Source organism: Pteropus alecto, unplaced genomic scaffold, assembly GCF_000325575.1.
Source record: "Pteropus alecto unplaced genomic scaffold, ASM32557v1 scaffold72, whole genome shotgun sequence".
In the NCBI taxonomy this organism is placed as follows: Eukaryota; Metazoa; Chordata; class Mammalia; order Chiroptera; family Pteropodidae; genus Pteropus; species Pteropus alecto.
In genome coordinates, this window is record NW_006436811.1 from 10,177,028 (window position 1) to 10,198,958 (window position 21,931).

General features: G+C 34.1%; 1 protein-coding gene across 1 annotated transcript in view; it reads right to left on the reverse strand.

Annotated features, from left to right (window-relative positions):
* The window catches only part of MYCBP2 (MYC binding protein 2, E3 ubiquitin protein ligase), a 236,802-nt gene that overhangs the window by 201,599 nt on the left and 13,272 nt on the right, over positions 1-21,931 (reverse strand). The window contains 2 exon segments of the mRNA XM_015590881.2: positions 1,172-1,387; positions 9,886-9,961. Of these exon segments, the coding sequence (XP_015446367.1) occupies positions 1,172-1,387; positions 9,886-9,961 (292 nt within the window).

Below are 21,931 nucleotides of genomic sequence, written 5' to 3' on the forward strand. Positions count from 1 at the left end.
GTCATCTACTGAGAACATGGTGAGAAGAATCTGACAGCAATGATCAAGGACAGTGGTGCACTTAGAAATAGCCACCATGAAATATGTAAAAGAAATTAGATCAAGAACATAGGGCCTATCTTAGCTGCTATTTCCAAAAAATAAAAAATACATATATTTACATGATATCTCATGTATATCTGTAAAGATGTTTTCAAGACATAGTTTTAAGGTATTAATTTAGTAAAAAGGCAATATACATGAATCATTTGTGAAAGAAAACCATGTTTACATGTCTATATTTAGAAAAAGCAATATAATAAATCATTTATGATAAAGGTACCATTTTAAAAATGTTATATTTTCACCCATTATCTTGTTAGAAATACTAACTATACCTACTGTATAGAAAAAATATATTATAGATAAAATAACATTATAGTCTTGAAATATATCAATACTTAAATAGAACAGAGTACCTTAAGGACAGTTTGCTCTACTATAATACATGTTTCTATAACATCAATGAGCTTAGATGCACCTGGTAAATACGAGAATGATATCACAACAATGTCGAAGTTTTGCTGGTTCATATATAATTTTTTCCTAGGCAAAGGGAGCCAGAATAGCAAGAGTATAACCTTAGGCAGAAAAGGCGAAAGCTCTCAGCTCGGCTGCTGCACAGCCAAGAGCCCTTCTAGTTCTATTTTAAGAAAAATAAAAATGTATACCTGTACCCAGAGCTCCCTTTCTGGACGGGAGCATCCCCAGCTTTCTTTCCATGGCTCTTGGCTTGTGATAGCTTGCACTTCCTACTCCCTCTTGGGTCCACGTTATAAATGGAAGCCTGCTGGCTCAATGCTCCACTTCTATCAGCAATGGCTCAATGCTTTCAAGCCACCAATTCCGCTCTACTACTTTTGAACATTTTTAATAGGCCCCCGTTACAAACTCTAACCCACCGATCTCCCTGCCTGGGCTTTCCAAGTACTCCCCATTGAGTTATCAATTATTGACTTTGTTAGCACTCCAGTAATAAAATTGCATAGAGCTTTCCTGGTCTGCTCCAAATCTATTTTTACTCATAAGCTACGGTATTTTTAGTATACAATTTTATACAAAGCAAGCGATTTTAGCAATGCAAATATATGTCTTATAGCCAAAACATCCATAGGTTATGCATCTAACTTACCTTTGGAAGCTTGATAGGGGGCTCTTTGGATTCTTCCTCTTCGTCACTATCTGATTCTCCACTCTGCACAGAGTTCTTAGATGCAGCTGCCACTGATGTTTCCTTTTTCTGCCACTCCAGAACACAATGGCGTACATTGCAATAAATATTGAATGCAGAAGGATTGCTATGTAGTTTGATATCTGGTATGATTACTGTATTCTCCAAGTTTTCAGACTGAAATAGAAGATATAGTATTTTAATTTCATATTTCTTTCCATCATCATCAATTCTCCTTTTAAATAAAAAATGAAAGATTATAATTAGACATGCTTGCAGAAGTCACGTAATTGGCAAAGCAAAGACAATCTAAGTCTACTGATTCAACTTATATTACCCTTCTACTATACTTCACTACTTTCTGAGTAACACAGCAACAACCAACTTGACAAGCGCTGGAAAGGGGCAGGCAAAGAACTTAACAGGAATATCCTTTTATCCCACGATAGGAATAGAGCCAGCATAGCTTAACTGCTGCAATATCAAAGGATATTTATTTGGTGCTTTTCAAAGGTACACCAGATGTACTATAGAGTCTCAATGACCTACTATAAATGTCGAATTATATGTTATGATTTCTTTTTTAAAAGAAGCAGATATACTAAAAGTAGATATAAGAATGTAAACAGAAATTAGGGCTAAAAAGAAAAACTCTTAATTTGAATCAATTCTTCTAATTTCATTCTCATTCAAATAATAGTAATGCTAAGTAATGCCGATTATGTACATAAGTTTTCCTAAGGCTCTTTCTTAGCTATTGGTCTGGATAAATACTAAAAATTACATGCTTGGTAATTTAATCGTTAAAACTAAATAGTCAATTTGTTTTGTCTCATCATTTTATTCATCAGACAGCAACCATCATTCTGATATCAGCATTTATATTATAAATATATATAGAACTGGTTTAAAATATCCTACAAGTGCAAGTTCCAACAATTACAGTATGCCTAGGAATTATCCAAAATAAATAAAATGAAATCTCAAGTACCAAAACACTTGGTCTCAAATTCTACCCTCCTTCCATAAATAATTAAGGGGAAAAAATGGAATACTTCTTAAATAAAAAATGTACTAAAGTTAATTTATATTTAATGTGAATATGTCTTCTAGAGACATTGAAAACAAGCAAATATTAGTAATCCAAATCCAATAATATATAAAAAAAGATAAACCTAATGATTGACCCCAAAATAAGGTTGCCACAACATTGGAAAAGCAGTATAATTCTCTATACCAACAAAAATAAGGGGAAAAGACATAAGATACTGTAATAGAGATGGAAAAAAGCATTTAACACAAATCAAATACCTATTCGTGACTTTTTAAAAAGTATAAGTAAATTAGAAATACAAGAGAATTTCCAAAACTTGATAAAGGATATCTATGAAATACCCACAGCTAATGTAGTAGAAGACAATGCTTATACCCTAAGATTGCAAACAAGGCAAAGATATCTATTCTCAGCCATCCGATTTGACATTGTACTAGATATGCTAGTGCAATAAGCTAAGAAAAAGAAATAAAAGGTATATTTAAGAAAGAAGTATCTTCTTGGTACAGCCACTATAGAAAAGAATATGGAGGTTCTTCAAAACATTAAGAATAGAATTACCATATGACCCAGCAATCCCTCTTCTGGTTATCTACCCTCAAAATTTGAAAACATTTATCTATAAAGATATATGCACTCTGATGTTCATTGCAGCATTATTCATGGTGGCCAAGACATGGAAACAACCAAAGTGTCCATCAATAGATGACTGGATAAAGAAGATGTGGCACATATATACAATGGAATGTTACTCGACCATAAGAAACGATGAAATACTGCCATTTGCAACAACATGGATGGATCTTGAGATTATCATGCCAAGCAAAATAAATTAGACAGAAACAGTTGAGAGCCATATGATTTCACACATGTGGGATATAAAACTGAAAGCAACAAACGAACAAGACAAACAAGACTCATAGACACAGACAACAATGTAGTGGTCACCAGAGGGAAAGGAGGATTGGGGCTGGAGGTGGATAATGGTAAAAGGAGTCAAATATTTGGTGGCGGAAGGAAATTTAACATTGGGTGGTGAACACACAATGCTATATACATATGACGTATTACTGAATTATACACTTGAAACCTATATAATTTTATTAACCAATGTCATCCTAATAAATTTAATAAAAGAAAAAAAACACAAGAACAAAAAAATTTTTTTTAAAAAAGAAAGAAGTATATTCTAGATAACAATGCCTTTATTTGCAGAAGACATATAAAGAATCATAAGTCTGGAAAAAAGCCACTAGAAATAATGTGTGGACTTAGGATACCAGATCAATATATAAAAACATGTAATATATACACTAGGAGTGAACAATTAAAAATATCATTTTAAAAATAATAGCATTAAAGCTACAAACTGGGAGAAAATATCTGCAAACCACATATGTGACAAGGGACTAGCATTCAAAATATATAATAAATTTTCTAAACTTGATGGTAAAAAACAAACAAGCAATCCAATTAAAAATGGCCAAAAGACATAAGTAGACCTGTCACTTAATAAGATATACAGAGGCAAATAAACACATGAAAAAAAGTTCAATACCATGAACCATTAGAAAAATGTAAATTAAAATAAAATGAGATGCATACAGTACACACCTCTTAGACTGGCTAGAATAAAAAAGTGACACCACCAAATGCTGGAGAGTATGTGGAGATACTGGATCTCTCATACACCACTGATGAGAATGTAAAATGATACAGCTATCTATTCTGGAAAAAAGAATGGCAGTTTCTTACAAAATTAAATATGTGTTTACAATCCAGCAATTGCACTCCTACACATTTATACAAGAAAAATGAAAATTTATGTTCATACGAAAACCAACATATGACTATTCATAACTTTATTCAAAATAACCAAAAACTGGAGACAACTCGGATGTTCTTTAATGGGTGAATGGTTAAACTGTTGTATACTGTTACCATGGAATGCTTACTCAACAGTAAAAATGTACAAACTACTGATATATGCAATGACTTGGATGAATCATAAGAGAATTATGCTAACTGGCAAGAGCTAATCCCAAAAGAATACATACTGCATGTTTTCAGTTTCATGACATTCTTGAAATGACAAAACTATAGAGATGGGGAACAGATTTGTGGTTGCCAGAGGCTAGCAAAAGTGAGGTTGGGAGATGTTTGTGGCTTTATGAGTAGCACAAATGATCCTTGTGATGGAACTGTTGTATATATTTGACCACAGTAGTGGGTCACAAAGACCCACATATGTGATAAAACTGCACAGGACTACACACACACACACACACACACAGACACACACACACACGTACATGTAAATAAAACTGGTGAAATCTGAATAAGTTCAGTAGATTGGATAAATATCGAGTTTCTGGTTGTGATGTACTATGTATCATACTACATGATATACTGTGTGTTTACTATGCAACACCTTACCAATGACAGAAAATGAGGAAAGGGTACACTCTCTGTATTATTTCTCACAACTGCATTCACATTATGATTATTACAAAATTAAAAAAAAACATTTCTAAACAATAGCATTTACAAAAACATCAATTAATTAGTTAAATTTAATAAAATTATGTGCAAACTATCCACTAAAAATAAAAATGTTGCTGAAATTAAAGAAGATTTAAATAAATGGCTAGATAAACCATGTTCATTGATTAGAAGGCTCAATATCATTAAAACAGCAATCCTTCCCCAAATCTATAGATTCAATGCAATCCCAATAAAAATTCCAGAGGCTTTTTATACTGTAAATTAACAAACTGACTAACTAAAGTTATATAGAAATATAAAGGACTAAAAGAAACTAATGCAATTATTTTTAAAAGTCCAAAGTTGGAAAACATATGACCTGATTTCAAAACTATTGTAATAAAGACAGTAAGGTATTGGTATAAAAGATATATAGATCAATGAAAAAAAAGTAAATTCCAGAAATAGGCCCAAACAAATATGGTCGACCAATTTTTTACAAAGATGACAACACAATTCAAAAGAAAAAGATAAAGTCTTTTTGACAAATAATTGGATCAACTGAATACCAACGTGGGAAAAAATGAATGTCAACTCTTATCTCATACCAAAAACCAACTTGAAATGGATCTAAATAGACCTAAATATAACAGCTAAACCTACAAAATCTGTAGGAGAAAATATAGAAGAAAATCTATGCAGTCTTGGGGCAAAGATTTCTTAGAACACAAAATGCATTAATAAGAAAAAATCAATTAACTAGATTTATAAAACTTAAAAACTTCTGCTCTTCTAAAACCCTTGTGAAAAAAAAAAGCAAGCCACAGAAGAGAATTACTTGCAATACAGATACCTGACAAAGGACTTGTATCTAGAATATATAAAGAACTCTGACGATTCAATAGTAACAAGACAAACAATTACGAAAGGGGGAGGCAAGATCTGAACAGACATTAAACAGAAAGATATAAATGGCCAAGGCACATGAAAAGATATTTACATCATTAGTCATTAGAGAAAAGCAAGTTAAAACCATAATGAGATACCCCTGTATACTTATTAGAATGATAAAATTTTAAAAGTTAACAATACCATGTGTTTACAAAGATGTAAAGAAAGTGGATTTCTCATACAATAGTGTTACAACAGTAAAATGGAATAATCATTCTGAAAATAGTTTCAACAGTTTCTTTAAAAGTTAAAACATTCATCTACCATGTTACCTGTGAGGAAAGAGTTAACACTGCAGGTATGATTACTTATTCCTTATATTTCTCCAAGGGAACCATGACTGATCCTTGGCCAACCCTTGGGAATGTGGTCTTTAAGGTTTTCTTTATGTTAGTTATTGATGATTTTGTTATGTACATCACGAGAAATGGACCGTGCATGCTGGCTTGTCTGATTGCTTTGCACAAACATCAAGGTTAATGAAGCGTACCCGAATTTCACTCGTCATGGATGGTTGCATAGCAGGATATGTGACTAGACTCCCATAAAAGTCCTAAGACTCATATGAGTTTTCCTGGGCAGAAACATTCTAAACATATCCCCATAGTTCACTGCCTAAGAGAGAGCATCTCTTGTGTGCTCAGACAAGGAAGAACTAAAAAGCCTATACCATAACTCTCTAGACACTTTCAATACAGTTCTTTTTCCTGCTGTCTACTATGTACCTTTTGCTATACTAAACCTTAGTTATTAGTATAAATTGCTCTTGAGTCTTATGAGTCTTCTGGCAATTCATCGACGGAAACAACATCTAATCATTTTACTCCTTGGTACTGACTCCCCCCAAAAAACAAAAACATATATCCACACAAAGTCTAGTACACAAATGTTCACAGAAGTGTTATCTGCAATGGCCAAAAACTGGAAACATGTAAAAGTCAACAAGTGAATGGATGAACAAGTCAGGATATGTCCATACAATAAGATACTAATCAACAAAAAAATGGAATGAACTATTAATATGTACAACTATGTGGACACAATTCAGAATCATTATGCTGAGAGAAAGAAGCCAGATACAAAGGAGTACACACTGTATGATCACATTTACATGAAATTCTAGAAAATGAAAACTAATCTATAATGACAGAAAGTACGTCTGTGGTTGCCTAGAGCCAGAGCTGTAGGAAGAGATGGAACGCAGTAGAGGATGAGAAAACCCTCGGGGATGATGGAACTTTCTGAACTTTGACTGTATCTTTCAAAACTCACGGAATTGTACACTTTAAATCTCTGTCTCAGGTTCTGCTATTAAGGACCATGACCTAAAACAGACATATTTCGTAGCAGGATGTTGAGGAACTTTCCTACGTAATAGATTTGATTTCTCCTGTAAGAAAGTGAAGTCACTTCCCGGAGGGTAGGATATATCAGAAGTTTGAGGAGAGCGGCAAAGGTTTGAAAGAGTCACAGGATTTGAAAGTGGGAGAACTATTCGACCAGAAAAATATGACAATCTGGTTATGGAAGGTCCATTTGAGACCGGTGATGACGAAAGCACGAACTCTTGTTTAGCTCCCTTTAGCAGCATATGGTACTCACCTTCAAGGAAAACAAAAACAGTTGGATTCGTATAGGATTGAGTTTTGTAGGATGATTGCAACAAATAAACATGCGAGAAACCTGTGAATTTGTTACCTCATGTGGCAAAAGGGACCCTGTAGATATGATTCAATCTTGAGATGGGGAGATTATTTCAGATTATCTGGGCGGGGGGCGGCCAATGTAATCACAAAGGTCTTTACAAATGAGAAAGAGTGGCAGAGCAGTCAGAGAAGGAGAAAGTGTTAGTGATGCAGCATGAGAAGACTCAAACTGGCTTTGAGGATGGGATGGGCACAACCCAAGGAATGGAGGCAGCCTCTAGAAGCTGGAAAAGGCAAAGAAAATGAATTCTCTCCTAGAGCCTCCAGAAGAAATACAGCCTTCCTAACATCTTGATTTCAGCCCAGTGAGATTCATTTTGGACTTCAGACTTCCAGAACTATAAGATAATTTATGTTGTTTTAAGTCATCAAAGTTTGTGTAATTTCTAAAGCAGCCATAGGAAACTAATACAGTAGATTAAGCAAGAGTTTGTCTAAAAAGACTGTGGTATCTAAGCTGGAGAAAAAGGAAATTAAACAAAGGAGATGGCTAATGTCTGAGGGATAAATGATGGTAAGAAAAAAGATAAAGTAGTATAGCTAATGGCTTTTTTTGTTTGTTTGTTTGTTTTGCCAAAAAGAAATGCTTGTTTATAAATGTATGGTTAAAAGAAAAAAGCCCATTGGCATTTTAAAAATAACTTTTTAAAAAGAGGGTGGATGAAAAATAGTCCAAATACAGTAGTAAAGGGCAAGGAGACTAACAACACCATTTTATTATACTTATCAAGAGCAGGAAATGTTTCTTATGCCTCTTTCTATCCCAATGCCTAGTGTAATTCCTACCATAGTCAGCATGCAATTAATGTTTGAGGAATAAAGGAACGAGTTTGTTTTCTTTTCTTTTCTTTTTTTTAATACCACTGTTATCACAAGCTACTCCCAAAAAGCAGATATAAAATCTGAAGCCTAAACAAGAAAGCTGAATTACTAAGGGTACAAAGTTAGAGACAGAATTGAACAGAACAAAAGACCTTAACTTCTCTTCTCTTCTTGGATTTCATATGCCACCACTTTTAGGAAAGTCAACAAATGAAACCTTAGAAAAACTCAAAAAAGTTTTCAAGATTCCCATACTATGACTTCTACATGACACTAAAAGGGGTAGAGAAGGGGTAGAGGTTAGAAATCTGAATGACTGTATTTGTTAAAGGTTTTTGCACCTGAAGTATAATAAAATGCTCACCGCTTCCCTCTTCTATCCCAAAAGCAGAAGTAGTAAGAGGTGATACAGTGAACATATATTATTTCTCTGCCCACTAAGCAGCATTTTCCTCAGGGTAAAGACACCTCTCCCATTCCATATGGCCTGCTCATCAAGGTGCTCACCTATCATCCATCACACGGTTACAAACATAACTCCGTCTAAACAAAGTCCCCTACCTCTGAGGCCAAAGTAAATGGTACAGGTCAATCAAAAATCATACCCAAGACTTTCTGCTAGAACCAGTAGAAGGATTGTTTCTTGCTCAAAGAAAATGAACTTGGAGCTGCCAGCAGCCTTAGTTCTCAGCCACATGCAAGACATAAAGATATAGATTTGATGACATTATTTAATCCCTGGATCCAGTTGTGTGTCAAGATAAAGCCACCAAATACATTGCATCCCTTATCCTTTTGTTTTATTTTATTTTATTTTATTTTATTTTTGTCTACTACTTTACAGTAGCTTTTTCTCAATTACAAAAACAAGAACACTAATTTAAAAGGACAGGAAACAATTGTCTCTAGAACATAAACATGATATACAACAGGCCAAGCTAAGCTACTGTTTCTTAGCCAAAAGTGGAACTGTTCAGAAATCGTAGTTATGACTCTTCTCTTCCTCCTGTCTAGGCTTCCTAGTACTATTCAAAAGAAAAGAGATTCTTTTATAGAAAGTGGAATCTGGTCCGTGGAAATGTTTAAGGAAAAATTAGAAGGATTTTATAGCAAAGATTTCTGCATTATTTGGAAAATGAGATCCTTTATCTCTAAGGTTCAACATAATTCAAATATTCTATACTGCATTTTCCTTTGCATAGCCACTCAGAGTCGAAAGCAGCTCAGAACAATACAAATGCACCAAGATTCTTCCTAATTCATAACACATGCACAGGCATGTGATCAACCCAAATCCAAGTCCCAATTCACAAGCCAGTTTTGCTCAGTTTCTAGTACAGGTAGTCAGAGTGAAAAAAGAGAAGAGAAATGATATGTTCCCCCAAAGGACTGATCAAAAATAACAAGACTCAATAATAAACTTCAAGAGACTAAAATGTCAGCAGCCAGATATTAACTTCCAGGCTACTGGTCAAGAAATGCTCTAAATATGAAAACAAAGAGTGTAACTAAATAATAAGGGGCTTCTAAAATATTACTTTAATGTATAGAAGTAAAATGGTTTGCTGACTAGATTCATACCTTTTTAATCTTGGCATTTGGATTCAAATTACTATATGAAAAAGTCATTATTCCCTATAAATTGCCAACAGTTTTACCTTGCTTCTTGTCTTCACTTTTGATTTGCTCTTCTGTTTTCTTTTCAATTTCTTCTTATTTAAAATTTTCTTATTCCTAAAAATGTAAAAAAGTAGGAAAAAAATTATGAAAGTTCATATTAGCACAAAGTTATTAAAAATAGGTACTTCCAGAGTAGACACTTGAATATTTATCCCATAAACTTTCTATGAAATAATATACTCTAGGTGTACAAATAAGGTAATACCATATAATGTAGCTATTGAGATAACACAATTCTGGATAGCTAAGAAATACACATTAAATAATTTTAAAAACGGAATTCTAAAAATACTTTTATAAAATTAAAAAAATTTTAAAGGCATCAAATGAAAGTCTTTAAACTTTATTCAACAGTGAAGATGCTAATAACAACTATGGTTCCTTCTCAGAAAAATCTACCCTGTGTAGCTGTGAGAGCTGAAGTGTACAAGGGGTTAGGAGTCCATTTTTACTGGCTTACTATATGAAAACCCCAACTCATATACTTCTCACATACAGCAGCCAGTTTTTCATTACCTCACAGCCCTATGACCGAATTCTTATTTAAGCAAAGGGAAGCACCTAAATGACTTTGGCAACTAAAGAGAATTATAGTGGATGAAGGCAGTCAAGGAAAACATTGTATTTTCTTTTCATTTTTTTTATACCTATCATGCTGAGGTATACACTGCTAGGTACTAAAGATACAAGATGAAAAAGACAGTTTTTGCCCTCAAGGAGCTCAGAGATTTGGATGTAAAGCATAGTTTAATGATCTAGCAAGAGCATGTTACTGATATAGCAAAGACAAAAAAAAAAAAGTGAAGGAGGCGATGGAGGAAGAAGAGACTCTAGATGATGCAGAGGTTGAGTCCTTAACATCTGGTAACTAATTTGGTGGAAGTTGTGACCCCAAAAAAGTTGTAACTTAGCTCACTTGGAGACAGAGATGCCATTAACAAAAAGAGAGACATCAAAGAGAATGTTTGTGAAATGAAAAAATGGGTTCGATTTTGAAAATGTTTGACTTCAATAGACTAAAATGCCAACAAGATAGATGTGAACAAGCATATGAAAATTTTGTCCTTGACACTTCCTTCAGCTTCACTCCATAACCAAAATAATCACAAAATACTGTCAATTATACCTTGTAAATAGTTCTTCAATATGTCTACATCATCTCTACTGCTGCTATGCTAGTACCTAAATTACCACCACCTTCTGCCTGGACCACTGCAAAAGCTTCTTCATTCATTTCTGCACATCTACATCTGCCCCCCTTCAATCCATTTTTAACATAAGAACCCAAGTCAACGTTTTAAAACACAAATCTGAGTAGGTAATTCCCCAACTTAAAACTCTATTAATGTCTCCTCGATTCCATCAGTGTGAAGTCCAAAAGCACTGACATGGTTTAAAAGATGCTCTATCAAAATCTGACCTCTGCCAGTCTCTCCTGCTTCATTTTACACCCATCTCCACTTGTTCATCATCCTCCAGCCATAAGGATATCCTGTCAACTGTCCGAACCGGCTAAGCCCTTTAGAACCTTTCACAAAGGTTCTCCCTCTGCCTAGAATTTTCTCCCACATCTTCTCCGGCTACCACTATTCACCTTTGAGGTCCCAGTATAAGTGTTACTTACTCAGGAATGTCCCAGACTGGGTTAGTTTCTCTAATATACACTGGCATTTCATTGTATACTTGTGTTTCATGTGTAATCTACAACTAATTACATATGGGATTATTTGTTTAATATATCATTTTCTCACCAAGCTGTATGCTCCAAGAGTGTACAGGCCATGTCTTTCTTGTTCACTGCTCTAGCCTCTTTGCCCAGAAAAAAGCCTGGAACAAAGTACTCAATATTATTATGAGAAAAAGAGAAAGTAGGAGGAAGGAGAGAAGAAGAGCAGAAAAGAAGCAAGTTTAGCCTTACTCAAAAAGTAAAATAAGCAGACCAAGGACAGATCCACAGATACACCAATATATTAAAGGATATCTAGCCAGAAACACCTATTAAGGAGTTAGCCATAGGATTATTTTAGCAGATTTTGGTGCAAAGGAAGTAATGGAAACCATGTAGGTGGATACTATCTCCCCAGGATAGTATACCACAAAAGTAAAGAGAGTGGTCAATAGTTATCAAATGCTACACATGAACAGATACACCTGCTTATACAATCAAGTCAACTATGAGTGATGTGAGATCATGAAAAATATCTATTTCAGCTCTGTACTTTCAGTGCCTGAATCAGTGTCTGACACATCAGATGAATATCAGATGAACAAACTAGTTAATGAAAAGCATGAGTATATATGGCTTAGGAAACCAACCTCCCTTTATACCAAAATTTACTTAAGTAAAATCAGTGACTTGAGCAACTGGAGTATGTAACTGCTAAAAGGTTAGACCATTTAAACAATTTAGAAAAACATCAAGGTTCACTCAAAACCAAACTTCAGAGAAACAGAAAATATAAATCCAAATTAAGATGAATTTCCTAAAGCCTAGTTATCCCAGACTTAAATTTTCACAAGTATACAACAATACTTTTGTCTGCTTTGTTAAATAAACTTCTTTAAAGTTCAAACGACTTTATATGTATTCCTAAAATACTTCTTTCTATGGATTTGAGATTTAATTAGTTATAACAATTTAAATGAATCTGAACCTACCAATTCCTAGAGAATCGGCTTTCTTCAAATCCCCACAAATTGATTTTATTGAATTTTTTGTTGATCTAGCTAGTTTTAGAAGTAGAGGGTTAACCAAAAAAAAGCCAGTAATAAATTTAGAAGTATATAAAGAAAATTTATAATCAACATTAGAAAATGAAAATGCTATTTGTTAGTAATATAACATCTCATTATATGACTGCATTTGAGAACTAAATTAAACTTTTCAAAATATCTGAGGATGAATAGATGAAATAAAAGAAAAACTCTAAAAACTGGTCTTACACATCAACAACTCACGTTGGAATTTCTGATGATTTAGTACTTTAAATCCTATATCAAATAGGAGCTTAAGGAAGAATGTCTGGAATTGATTCTGTAAGATTTTTAGTTTTTTCACACTCAAAAAAACAAACCCACTGCCCATGAGATTTGAAAGAATTATGGGTGGTAATGAAAGGCAAGTACTATTAATGTGCTTTAAATATTTACTTTAAAATATTTACTTTAAAAATCCTAAAGAAGAAATATTCTTAATAGCTACCACTGTTTAAGGAAAACCAAATATTTCCACAATGAGAATAAATTAATTTTGCAAGTTGTTCCATGATATAGATCATTAGTTTCTCTATCAGCTTATTACTGAGCTTGTTTTCTAACAAAACAAAAATTAGCCGTAATTTAATTTAAAAACCTCTCTCACTCTAAATCTTTTTCATCATTTGTAAAATAACAAGATTAAGGAGATTATCTCTCAGATTCTTTTTAACTCTAAAATGCTAAGATGTTATAAGTCCAAATTCAAAAAACTGTAGGAATAAAAGGTTTTCAATCTTTTGTTTAATTTTCTTTAGTAATGAGAAATGAAAAATTCCTGAGTCTATGGTCTAAGGCAGGAATAGGCCTTTTTTTTTTTCCTTCTAAAGGAACAGACAGTAAATATTCTACACTTTTTAGGCCATATGATCTCTGTTACGACTACTCAACCATTATAGCATAAAAGCAGCTATAGACAAAACACACAAATGACTGGTTTTATTTCAATAAAACTTTATTTCTGGACACAGACATTTGAATTTCATATAATTTTCATGTGCCAAAAATTTTTTCATTTTATTTTTTTTAACTTTTAAAAAATGTAAAAACCATTCTTAGTTCACAGACCATACAAAAACAGAAATTGTGCCAATTTGGTCTGTAGACTCTAGTTTGTTGACTTAGTTCAGAGCCATATCAGAAAGAAAAAATATATAACTATTACCATGCAACACAGATAAAACTATTTAAAACATTACTATGCCTACACACAAATTAGCACTCTAAAGTTGTCTGCCTTCTCTTTTTGCAAAGATAAACTCCTGATGTCCACTTCCCTACAGTCAGATACTAGATAGGAGCAAGCCATGGCTCTTCCTTCAAAACCTAGACTAACATAAGAAAGTTGTGGAAGTGATTAAGAACTAGATGAACTAAAATCCAGAGATGGACAAGTACTTCCAAGGTGAGCCCAGACCACTGGCATTTTCTTCCATGGGGGCATCTGCAGAGTTTAGATACAAGTGAAGATTAAGCTTGGCTTAAACAGAGGAACTCTACTAAAGGAAATCAGAAACCACTGATGCTTCAGATGTCCTCACAGGTTGGAATGACTGGAAATTTAGAAAAGCCTCAAATATGTGGCCAGTTTCCCCAGTGGTACATCTGCTTAGTCATGGGGCACTAAGGAAAGATAAGGAGGCTAGGCGGACAGAACATAGTCAATTTCCCACAGTTTCTCAGTGTTTAAAAGACAGACTCGCAGTGGAGGGAGAAGTCTACTTAATCCCTGATCAGACTGAGGTAGTCAACATCTTACCCAATACAACATAGCAAAGAGCAAACCTTTCTGAAAGAAAATAACTTAATCTGAAAGAAAATAACTGTTCTTTTACACACAATGTTAGGTACACAATAAACATATTAAGAAACATCCAAATAAGCAAATTAATGTAACAGATAATCAAGAGAAAATCAGACAATTAGGCAAACTTGAGATAACCCAAATACTGAAGTTAGGAGTCAAGGACTTGAAACAGACACAATGATTAAAAAAAAAAAATGGATGAAATGATGTAATTTTAAACAGAATCTATTTTTTTTTTTTTAAGCCAAGTGGATTTTCTAAAAAATAAATATCTGAAATTAAGAACTTGTCAGATGATCTTAAGAACAGAAGAGACCAGAGGAAAACATAATTCATGGACTTGCTGACAGACCGAGAGAAAATACTCAAACTTAAGCAGAGAGAAAAGAATGAGATGAACAAAACAGTGAATATGAGATGTGGGACACCGTCGAATGGTCTCATATTCATGTATTTGTAATCCAAGACAAAGAGAGAAAAAAAGAATGGAACAAAAGCAAAATGTGAAGAGATCATTTAAATAACTTTTACAAAAGTGAGGAAACACATCGACTCAGAGTCAAGAAGCTCAGAGAACTCTTAACTAGGAAAATGCAAAAAAAAAAAAATCATACCTAAAACACCAAATGCTAGAAATAGTCAAATTGTTTAAACAATGAATAAAGAAAAAATCTTAAAAAAAAAGCCAGAGGAAAAAAGATACAGTCGAAAGAACAACAATAAGATTGATTGCTTCCATTTTTGGTATTGAAAAGTGCTGGGGTTGGAGGAAATCTAGCAACCTAGAATTATATACCTATCAAAATTATCCTTTAAAAATGAAGACAAAAATAGAGATATTTTTAGACCCACAAAAGCTGGCATAATTCATTGTCAATATACTAATATTTCAAGAAATACAAAAGGTAGGTCTTCCTTTAATAATTGCTATATCAAATTTTTAAATAAAAGGACACAGACTAAAATGTAAAAAGCCTAGAGAAGCTATATCTGGAACATATTCACTGGCCTCCCCAAAAAAACTGATGTGGCTTTACTAATATATGACAAAGTAATTTTTTTTTGACAAAGTAATTTTTAAGGCTAGAAGTATTATGAGATGAGCAGAGTATTTCATAATTCTAAAAGGGAGGTCAAAGAAAAATAAACTATGTGTCAAAGAGCTACACAAAGTTACAATGGAAATTAGAAAATATTTTTAATTAAATTAAAATGAAATATAACATATCAAAACTTGTGGAATGCAGCCAAAGTAGTGCTTAGGGGAAATTTATAGCTTTTTGCAAATACATAAATGCATATAAAGAAAAAGGAAATTTGAAAGTAAATAATATAGGTTTACAACTTAGAAAGAAAACAGCAAATTAAATATTAAGAATGTAAATACAAATTAAGAGTAGATACCAATGAAATAGAGAGCAGATATTCAATAGAGAAAAATCAAAGAGCTAAAATTGGTTCTCTGAAAAGATTAATAAATGAAATCAACCTCTAGCAAGATTGGTCAGGAAAAAAATAAAACTGCAAGTTACCCATATGAGAAATAAGATAGAGGATATCACTACAGATCTGCCCATAAATTTCACAACTTAAATAAGATGGACAAATTTCTTGAAAAACATAACTTTCCAACACTAAACTGGGAAAAAAAATACAATATCTGAAAAGACATATCTGTTAAAGAAGTTGAGTCTCTAATCAAAACCTTCCCACAAAGAAAACTCTAAACTCAGATGGTTTTGCCAGTGAATTCTTCTAAACACTTAAAGAATTTGCTGGTACATTCTTTCAAACAATATCAATCTTAGACTAACTTTTCCCAAGAACATAAAATGAAGAAATATTTCCCAAATCATTTTCTAAAGCTAGTATAATTCTGATACCAAAACCTGAAAAGGGTATTTCAAAACAAGAAAATTTCAGGCCAATATGTCTCATGAACATAGAAGCAAAAATACTACAGAGCCAAAAAGAAGAAACAACCTAAATGTTCATCAATTGATGAATGAACAAAATGTGGTACATCCATATAATGAAACATTATTCAGCCATAAAAATGAATGAAGTAGACATATGCTATCATATGGATGAACTCCAAAATCGTTATGCTAAATGAAACAAAAAAGTCTCCAAAGGTCACAAATTGTACAATCCAATATATGAACTGTCCAGATAGACAAATACAGATTGAAACAAAAAGCTGATAAGTGGTTGCTAGGGGCTAGTGGAAAGGAAAAGGGTCACAAGTGACTATTAATGGGTGTGGGATTTATTTTCTGTAGTGAAGAAAAATGTTCTGGCTGCACAACTTTGTGAATATACTAAAAACCACTGAGTTGTATACTTTTAAAAGTATATTTTATGGTATGTGAATTATATTTCAATTTTAAAAACTAGGGGGAAAAGCCACTGATCTAAAAATAATCTCAATGTCCAGCAACATATAAAAAAGGAAACAGATAAAATGCAAAATCCAATTGATGTAATTCGAAATAAAACCAGAATATGGGGGGAAATCATTTCAATTGAAGCAGAAAAAGTATTTCATAAAACTCAACCATTTGTGATTATATGCCTCAGTAAGCTAGAAAAAAAATTACTAAAACTGATAAGGATGATCTACAATAAAACCTACAGCTAACAATAGACTTTATACTCAATAAAAAATTATATACTTCCACTAAGTATAAGAAAAAAATACAAGGACTTATGCCATCGCCACTTCTATTTAATACTGTACTGAAAGTCAGTAAGTCAAGTAAAAGAAATAAAAGTCATAAGTGTTGAAATGAAAAAGTATTTTTATTTGTAGGTATAATAACTATTTATGGAAAATGCAAAACAACCCACAAATAAGGAATTAATAAGTGAATTATCAATACCACATACAACACCATTGTTTTAATCAACTAATTTATAAAATACTGAATGTAACTGAAGCTTTTCTATAGAAGCTAGACTTATTTCTCCTGTATAATTAATGTAATGATACTCTTATCATTGTGTTCAAGCATCACTGCATAAATTAGGGAGAAACAGTGTCTGATTACTAAGTAGAAAACTTTTATTTACTTAACCTAGCTTGATAATTAGTAACAAGAAAAGAGATTTTCGCGTTTCAGGGGAAAAATGAAAACAGATTCCCTATATATAGCTTCAGCTTCTTGACCTTATTTGGAAGTCTTCACATTAGGATAGAGCATGGAGGTAGAAATATAAATAAAGCTACCTTGGTAGTGGGCAGAGCAGTATAAGAAAAAGAAAAAGAGGGTAGGGAAGAGGATGGGAGTAGAGACTGAGAGGAGAATCTCTGAAAAGTTATGAATTTAGACCATGCTTCATGAAGATTTACACCCTCAGGTACACACAGTCTAAATAGAGGAGGAACACTCAAGTTTAATGAAGCAACCGTAAAACTTTCTGAAGATAATCTACTCATCCCAGGCTCGAGAGCCACCACAAGGATAATGAGAGTTAGCAGCCAAACAACCAGAGACACAAAGAACCAAGATAAGACACCATGGGTGAGAACTAACAGAAACAGACAACAGAAAGACACCCAGATTTCAAATGGAATTTTCAGACACAACTATGCTTATCAGATTAAAAGAAATAAAAGACTACCTTTAAAATATCTGTAGGCATGGGTAACGTAGCACATGTGAAAAAAGAATCAAATCAAACTTCTATGAAAAATATGTGAAAAATTTAATAACTGAAACTAAAAACAGAACAGATGGGTTTACAGTACATTAGACACAGGTGATCAGAGAATTGAAGAGGTCAGGGAAAAAATCTAGAACTTAGCAGAGCAAGATAAAAAGTTTGAAAATATGTCCCTGAGACCTTTTCCATGCCTGAAACCTTCTCCTTCAACTCCTCCCATCTCAAAAAAGACAGCCCTTACCTTATCCAACTATACCCTTCCTCTCATGCACTGGACCCCATCTCATTCACCATCCTCAGGATTTGGCTCAGCCACTTACACTTTCTCTTTGTTCACTCTTAAATCTTTCTTTTCTCCTATGGCTTCTAACCTGAGAGGCCCGCTGGCCTCCTCCAAATGAGAAAAAAGAAAAAAGGTAAGTGATTCTCTATCCCTCTTCATCACTAAATCTCAAGGGAAAATGGTCTCGAAATTTTTCAGTCCCTCACTAATCAAAATTCTACAAGTGTATGAGACTTCTCAACATCACAATCTTTCTCGTTGGATACTGAATTCCTTGTCTTCTAAATGAACCCTATTTCAGTGTTCCTTCCACCTTTGATGATTCCTTTTCAGTCTTCTTTATTAGCTCCTTTTTCTTTCTTTTCCTCCCCTTAAATCTTTAGTACTTATATTATTCCTTATAAGAGTTATCTGTTCATATTCTGTATTTCTATATTGGTAACATAAGAACCTTGTTTTCAAGAAACTTTAACAATCCTAAAGAATAACTGCTATTGAGAGTTCATGAACATCAGAATGATGGTCTAGAGCCAGCTATGTTCTCTGACAATAAAGTTGTATCTATCGTGAAAATCTAAAACCTTTCTAGCCACTTCAAACCCCATTCATAAGGCTCACAGCAGGTAACCTAACCCTCCACTCAACTGTTAAAATGGGGACACCATTAGGGATATACTCCTTTTAATTTCCATAACCAACCTTGAACTGATCGCTGTGAGGGCCTTACTCCATTAATTATCCCCATTCTTTTGTTTTTTGTTCATTATTCCTGCCCTTTCCCTCAGTCTACTAGGTTAAGAGTGCAGAATTTACACACACATAGCCTAGGTTCAAATGCAGGCTCTGTTATTTATTAGTTCTGTGATCTTGGGAAAGTTACTTAACCTCTGTGTCTTTTAGTCACCTCATCTGTAAAACAGGACAAAAATAGTACCTCTCCCATTGGATTATGAGGCATTTAGAGTTATGATAGGTACTTAGTGAGTGCTAAACAAATTTCATTATTACCATGCTAAATAAAGTAAAGCAAAGTCTCACTTGGTTTGGATTTCCCTAGATGCAGACTTGATTCAAGGATTCAAGTACAAACAGTTATTTTGAGAGGTGATCCAGGAAAAACGATGGTAGAGAGAATCAGAATAGAGATAGGGAAGGGAAGGCAGTCAAGAAAGTGTGCATTATTAAGCCAGTTACCCCAAGACGGGCAACTAGAGCATGACCCTACTGGAGAACTCTGGTAGATGGTGCAGAACATGGCTCAGTTATCTCAGCTGAAGGATGAGAAAAATGAGGTATTTATCTACCAACTCCTCACCCATTACTGGTTGAAAACCTTTCTGAAGGCATTTCTGGCATTTCTGACTTGACCTGCACAGAGTATGTCTCTGGCCAGTAAGAAAGCTCTCAGGCAGGAAGTCATAGATGTAAGTGGACAGTATGGAGATGAATGTGAAAGGGCTATGACGAGGACACTAAGAACATCTGAGTGTTTCTTATCTAAAACAGAAATTCATTCTTTGTCTCCTTCCTCTGTCCCTCTTTCCTTTTAAACACTAGCTTCCAAATACTCTACTCCCTTCTCCATCTAACATCGATTCACTTTCCCACTGAAATGTGACTTCTCCCTGCCTTCTGGGGGAAAAAAAAAAGGTGGGAGTGAGTGGGTGTTAGATCATTATGATCCCGTAATGCTAATTTCAAGATGATGCCTCAGACTCCTGTTTAGCTGACGTACAGAAAAAGAGGTAGTTTGTAAGTGACAGTATATTCACGAAGAGCCTTTGAATATACTGAAACATAATGTATTTGAGACAGAATGGAGAGACTCCCAGTAAATTTTTCAAAATATAGGTCTAAAAGTTAAGGGAAAGGTTTTAGCTTTAAACCACAGACCAGGAAATTAAAAACATTCACGTAATAATTGAAATCACAGGACTGACAGAAATAACTAAGAAAGAATATTTAGAGAGAAGGGTACCAGGAATGGACTCTTGAGAAACTAGCTCTTCCTATTACACCTAACAGTCTTCCTTCACTTCTAACAGCAAAATGTCTCTCAAATCTATTCTATTTCATCTGTTTCTATTGCCTTTTTCCCTGGTTCATTATCACTTGTCAGAACTACTGCAAAATGCTTCTTTAATGGTAGGCCTGCTTTGGCGATCTGCGCCTTTTCATCCTCTACAATGTTACCAGAGATATTTTTATTAATTGAAAGTTTAACAGTCACTACTGTTCTCAACTAAAGCAGTACCTGGACCATAATAACCTGATCCTAATATATCTTTCTAGTCTCTTCTATACTTTTATTCTCTTTCACCCAGTTTCCCACACTTTAGTTATTGCCAATCTTTGTGTTTTGCAATTCTTAGGATTTTTAACCTTAACTCACAATGTAGCTCCAGCAAATATCACTGTCTACCTCAGGAGTCTGCAAACTACAGCCTGTCATCCAAATCTAGCCTGCCACCTATTTTTGTAAATACCGGTATACTGGAACACAGCCATGCTCATCTGTTTACATGTTGTCTATAGCTGCTTTCAAGCTGTAACAACAGATTTGACTAGTTGGAACAGAGACCATACTGCCTGCAAGGCCTAAAGTATTTACTATCTGGCCCTTTACAGAATAAATTTGCTGACCTTTCATCCATATCAGGCAGTCTCATATGTGTAATAACTGGATTCCAAAAGGAAATAAGGGAGACTGGGTTTGAAATAATATTTGAGGAAATAATGGCCAAAATGTGCCAAATTAAACAAAAATTCGTATCACATAATCTAAGAAGTTCAATGAATACCAAACACAGGATACACACATACACACACACACACACGCACACGCAAAACGGTACACTACAGTCAAGTTACTAGGTACGGTACGGTCAAGTTACTAAAAATCAAAGATAAAGAAAAAAATCTTTAAAGCAGCCAAAGAAGGAATTTTGGTCCAGTATAATGACATAAACCCAAATACAGCCTATCTTTCCTGCTGTTTAAAACTAAAAGCTGTGGACAAAATACAAAAAGAAAGAAAAAAAATAGAGAAAGCAAGCAAGACAGAAAGACAGAAAGATAAAAAGAATTACTGGAGGACTCTGAAATGGAAACAAAAGCAGATTGTGGAGGGAAGTCAAATTTAGGAAAAGTGACCCCAAGGAGAGTGAGTTTTCCCAGTCGGTTTCCTTTTTTCCCCCCTTTCTCAAACAGCTTTGCCCTAAGGCCAGGAAGCAATCACTGGATACAGAGCAACGACTCAGAAAGTAAAACTCCAAGAGAAACCCTTTTTCTGGCCACAGGAATTGGGGAAAAGGGCCCCTGCCTGCTGGAGAATATAGAGGAAATCCTGGAAAGGAGAAAGATAGAGAAAAAAATTCCCTGATTCTGTCTATAAACCAACAAGTCTTGAGCTTATTGGGGCTATATAAGTATGGGGCAGACCCACACCAACACAGCAGAGGCTCTGAGAATTGAACTGAGATTTTGAACTACTACCCACAAAAGGCAAGACCAA